Source organism: Phyllopteryx taeniolatus, chromosome 3 (genome assembly GCF_024500385.1).
Source record: "Phyllopteryx taeniolatus isolate TA_2022b chromosome 3, UOR_Ptae_1.2, whole genome shotgun sequence".
Taxonomy (NCBI): domain Eukaryota; kingdom Metazoa; phylum Chordata; class Actinopteri; order Syngnathiformes; family Syngnathidae; genus Phyllopteryx; species Phyllopteryx taeniolatus.
Window position 1 is genome coordinate 28,065,576 of NC_084504.1, and position 6,000 is coordinate 28,071,575.

Consider the following 6,000-nt stretch of genomic DNA (forward strand, 5'->3'; position numbering starts at 1 on the left):
AAAATACACATTGAAGGCCCATTTGCTTTATTCGCGCTGTAAACACAGAAGAAGGGCTTCGAAGACGGCGCTCCCCCAATAGACGACGATTTGACCTGTATTGTGGCTCTCTACACGTGGAATTCCAAACGTCTTCAGAAAGCCGAACGCCGTCGTGCTTGGGTCCACAACACGATCCAGAGTTGCACACATCTTGGTGAATTTCAACGCCTTCTCCAGGAGCTGCTTCTGGATGACTGCAGCTTGCAGTGCTGCATGAGGGTAACCTGTGCCCAGTTTGACGACATGTTGGCTCCACTCGGTCCCACCCAGGGATTTCCCTGCAACCGACTAAACTACAGGCTGCGGGGCACCTGTCCATTTGTCTCCGGTGAGTGGCAGTTTCGTATTGTTATTAATTGGTGTGTCACAATAAATTAATATTCACTATATCTACTGAGTCACACACTGCAGGTTTACTACAGAGCTAATAGAAGTATCGAAAATGATGTTGAAATAACGACAACATGCCGCCAAATTGTAAAAGTGGATTGATGAAAGGAATGGCATGAATGAGTGGGATCGATCAGATTATCTATAAACTGTGTACAACTTCAACATTCTATAAGGTTATTGGAATTTATGATGTTTATTATTGTGGAAAGCAGCAATATATATCCCGATCAATAAAGGAGTACAACCACTAGTTTTATTTTATTTTTTAATTTTATGTGTTTGATGTACTGTATTCACTATTTTTATGATATACAGTTATTAAGTTATTTCAACATCATTTTCACTAGGTAAAATAGTACACTTTTCTTGACTGGATCCTGACCGTCTGACAGGAAAAGATTCACCTGTTCCTGTTTTAGGGCAATTGGGATTTACAAAACTATTTGTATTTGCTAAATACTGGAATAATGAGGATATGAGGTTATTTTTAATTTGTATTTTATCCTGTGGACGTACGTGGTCCTCCAAGCCCCTGCCAACTCCGGATCCCAGTCTACAACTTAAGGGCCACCCACACATACTTAAAAATTCCTGCAATATTACTTTATCAGCACCAAAATTATTGCACCTGTTTGTATACACGTCAACAATTCATTTGCATATCATAATAAACATTGTATGCTGATATACAGTATTTTATCCATGATATATTGTATTTAATTGATTGTATTATATTGTGAAGCAATAAAGCATAGCTTTTGAAATAGTTACACTGTAAAATGTATGGACTGCATTCAGCAGGTGACCAAAGAAAAATGTTTGTAGATGGTAGTAAAATACTAAAGGTACATAAGGTTGTTTAGGTTGTACAGTGGGTACGGAAAGTATTCAGACCCCCTTAAATGTTTCACTCTGTTATATTGCAGCCATTTGTAAAATATTTGTTTTAGTTTTCTCCCCTGTCTATATAAGACCTTACAGCTCACAGTGCATGTCAGAGCAAATGAGAATCATGAAGTCAAAGGAACTGCCCGAAGAGCTCCGAGACAGAATTGTGGCAAGGCACAGATCTGGCCAAGTTTACAAAACAATTCTGCTGCACTTAAGGTTCCTAAGAGCACAGTGGCCTCCATAATCCTTAAATGGAAGACGATTGGGACGACCAGAACCATTCCTAGAGCTGGCCGTCCGGCCAAACTGAGCAATGAGAAGAGCCTTAGTGAGAGGTAAAGAAGAACCCAAAGATCACTGTGGCTGAGCTCCAGAGATGCAATCGGGAGGTGGAGAAAGTTCTAGAAAGTCAACCGTCACTTCAGCCCTCCACCAGTTGGGGCTTTATGGCCTCTCCTCAGTGCAAGACACATGAAAGCCCGCATGGAGTTTGCGCAAAGAAAACACCTTAAGGACTTCCCAGATGGTGAAAAATAAGATTCTCTGGTCTGATGAGACCAAGATAGAACTTTTTTTTTTGGCCTTAATTCTAAGCGGTATGTGTGGAGAAAACCAGGCACTGCTCAGCACCTGTCCAATACACTCACAACAGCGAAGCACGATGGTGGCAGCATCAAGCCGCGAGGGTGTTTTTCAGCTGCAGGGACAGGACGACGGGTTGCAATCGAAGGAAAGATGAATGCGGCCGAGTACCCGTTGTTTCAAAAGGTTAGGAGCTAACCTGGAGCCTAAATACAAGTTACCGTCATGAGCACACTTTAGTCGTTGTTTATTACCGGGTCTTTACACAAAGGCAAAAGCTGACATCCTCAAAAACCTTATGCAGTCACAGTATATTTTAATCACCACGCACAGGTGGACTTCATGTGCAACCCAGAGTCGCATGCTATGACGAGTGCCCGACAGACTGGAGTACTTTTTGAATTACACACAGGAATCAACATAGCTGAAGTGTTCAAGTCTGCAGTTCCAGAGTGAAAGGTTGACAGAATTAACGTCAAAACATAAATGGACAATGCCAAAAACATGAACGTCGCAGTGAACGAGGCTGGGCTGTTTCCGCACGTTGTGTTTCGGTCACACTTTAAACCTGGCATCCCAGGCGGGGATAAAAGTAAATAGTGTGTGTGAGAAGGTTCCTGGGAACCTTTTTTCACAGCAGGACATCTGCCACAGCCAGAGAGGTGGGCAGAGTAGCCACATATTGTACTCAAGGAAGAGTACCGTTACTTGAAATGAATAGGATTCAAGTCAAGTAAAAAGTAGTCCTTCCAAAAATTACTTAAGAGTGAGAAAGTACTTGGTGGAAAAAAAATACTCACATACTGAGTAAATGGTAACTTCTGATTTGTCAGAGCATGAACGAATGAAATACAAAACTACTAACTAAATGTGCAGTGAGCGAGATTAGCACGTACCCAAAATGTTTTACAGTTACTTATTACCATAAAATAGTGATAATGTGGGCGAATATACGCAGCCAAAACAACAACACAAAACATGTGAAACTGACCGCAAGCTGTTTTCTCAACTTAGGAGTGGGCTGGAATATCCACGTTTGGGCAGACAGTGCCAGGCAAATAGTACAACCCCAATTCCAATGAAGTTGGGATGTTGTGTTAAACATAAATAAAAACAGAAGACAATGATTTGCAAATCAGGTTCAACCTATATTTCATTGAGTACACTACAAAGACAAGATATTTCATGTTTATGGTCATGTTTACCACTGTGTTACATCACCTTTTCTTTGAACAACATTCAAGAAACGTATGGGAACTGAGGACACGAATTGTAGAAGCTTAGTAGGTGGAATTATTTTACCATTCTTGCTTGATGTACAGCTTCAGCTGTCCAACAGTCTGCGTTGTCGTATTTTACGCTTCATAATGCGCCACACATTTTCAATGGCAGACAGGTCTGGACTGCAGGCAGGCCAGTTTAGTACCCGCACTCTTTTACTACGAAGCCGGCGGCATTTCTGGGTGTTGTTGATAAATGGCTTTTGCTTTGCATAGTAGAGTTTTAAGTTGCACTTCCGGATGTAGCGCCGAACTGTCCATCCATCCATTTTCTGTGCCGCTTCTCCTCACTAGGGTCGCGGGCGTGCGGAGCCTATCCCAGCTGTCATCGGGCAGGAGGCGGGGTACACCCTGAACTGGTTGCCAGCCAATCGCAGGGCACATACGAACAAACAACCATTCGCACTCACAGTCATGCCTACGGGCAATTTAGAGTCTCCAATGAATGCATGTTTTTGGGATGTGGGAGGAAACCGGAGTACCCGGAGAAAACCCACGCAGGCACGGGGAGAACATGCAAACTCCACACAGGCGGGGCCAGGGATTGAACCCGGGTCCTCAGAACTGTGAGGCTGACGCTCTAAGCGCCGAACTGTATTTACTGATATTGGTTTTCTGAAGTGTTCCTGAGCCCATGCGGTGATATCCTTGACACATCGATGTCGGTTTTTGATGCGGTGCCGCCTGAGGGATCGAAGGTCACGGGCATTCAATGTCGGTTTTGGGCCTTGCCGCTTACATGCGGTGATTTCTCCAGATTCTCTGAACCTTTTGATGATATTATGGACCGTAGATGATGAAATCCCTAAATTCCTTGCAGTGGTACGTTGAAGAACATTGTCCTTAAGCTGTTCGGGTATTTTCTCCCGCACTTGTTCACAAAGACGTGAACCTCGCCCCATCTTTGCTTGTGACTGACTGAGCAATTCAGGGCAGCAATCATGGCAGCCACCTGTTCCAAACATGTGTTTGATGAGCATTCCTCAACTTTCTCAGTCCCAGCTTTTTTTGGAATGTGTTGCAGCCATCAAATGCTAAGTTCATGATTATTTGCTCCAAACAATCACGTTGATCAGTTTGAAGATGAAATATCTTGTCTTTGTAGTGTATTCAATGAAATATAGGTTGAAGATGATTTGCAAATCATTGTATTCTGTTTTTATTTAAGTTTCACACAAGGTCCCAACTTCATTGGAATTGGGCTTGTGTAATTCACGAAAGCTGTTGTTTTTGTTGTTTGAAATGTGAATGCAGTTGCGGGCCGACGGTCTCGTGTGGTTTGATCGGTGAACTGCGGTTACGGTGTTTCTTCCGAGCTGGGATCCCTCCCTGAGAAATAGATTGCATCCAACTGAATTTCTGTACATGTGCTTTGTCTTGCAGTTATTCAGTCCCTCATTGCACTGGTGAACGACCCCCAGCCAGAGCACCCCTTGAGGGCAGACCTAGCAGAAGAATACTCAAAGGACCGTAAAAAATTCTTGAAGAATGCTGAAGAGTTTACAAAGAAACATGGCGAAAAGCGGCCAATGGACTGATCACGTGATAAGCGTTTAGCCCTCTGTCTCTTTCTCCCCCTTACCTTTGACCTGCCCAAGCAAATATCATACTTCCTATTTGCCCCCCCTTAATCCCCAAGCCCCTCATACTACCTTTGTCATTCACGTTCCTCTCTTTTGCTCCCCACACTGCTCCGTCTTGCAGCTGAGGAGCGGCCCAGCTGAAGCAGACAGTGGCAGCCTCAGCCTCCCTTCACATCTGCTCTGTGGATCAGACCGCTTCCTCTCTCTCTCTCTCTCTCTCTCTCTCTCTCTCCATACCTTCACTAACTTTCTACTCTTAAAGTCAAAATGAAAAAAAAAAACATGGGGAGTTGAATAGGAATATTCAAGTAATGTGTTGATTTTGCTTTTCTTCGATAAAGTATTGTTACCTAGAACTAGAGATTATGATTATTTTTTTTTTTTGCTGAGATTAAAAGATGGTTGATTACTCATTTTCTTAGCCACGTTAACAGTAACAAATGGACAGAAAGAGAAAATCTTAGATCTGTTTTTTTTCCCTTTTTTCTTCATGGCGCCCCCGCCCCCGCCCCCGCCCCCAGACTGCGTGTTTCCCTTACTGACCTCCACTGCTTCTAGACTTGCACTGTATTCTGTGGAATAATCCCACATTTCCCCTTGCCCAGTTTGTAACACACTGAGCAGAGGCAAACCATTGTTGTCCCACATGTGAATTGAATTGTTATAAAAGTTCTTCAGTACTTGTCAAAACATTCTCTCCAAATATGTTCTCAGCTGTCTCCTTTTAAAAAGAACAGGTTTCACATGTATTTATGGGTTTGATTAGTTGTACCAAAACACTTGTTCCCTGTGTGAAAAAGATGTTTGCCTGACAAATGCCTTGTAATATTGTTTTAATAACTAAAAAAAACTTTTGATTGGCACTTTGATATATAAAACTGTCAAAGTAGGAACTGCCTGCTTGTTTAATTTTGTTACTGTTCATCTTTCACTGCTCGATAGCAGTTGAACCCTTTTCACTTAATACACCCCATTTACCACGCTGAAAAGGACCTAATGGGGGTGTGCGGGTCCGCAGAACCGGGAGGCCAATTCACTCACCCGGAGCACACTTAGGCTCAGCTCAGGCAGAGCACCTTGAAGCGAGCTGGGAGAGGGGCTAGCGTTTCGGGGATACATCAGGACACAGAAAGGGACTGAGTGACCAAAAAGCAACATGGAACAACTGTTTGATCTGGTCTCCGTTCTTGTTTGGTAATAAAGATGGCTAACCATTTTGCCTCACTGCC

At 43.2% G+C, this 6,000-nt stretch overlaps 1 protein-coding gene across 1 annotated transcript in view; it reads left to right on the forward strand.

Moving 5' to 3' along the window:
• The window catches only part of ube2l3b (ubiquitin-conjugating enzyme E2L 3b), a 28,242-nt gene extending 22,242 nt beyond the window's left edge, over window positions 1-6,000 (forward strand). The window contains exon 4 of the mRNA XM_061768261.1: window positions 4,572-6,000. Coding sequence (XP_061624245.1) covers window positions 4,572-4,726 — 155 coding nt within the window. The 3' untranslated portion in view covers window positions 4,727-6,000. The remainder of the gene's footprint in view (window positions 1-4,571) is intronic.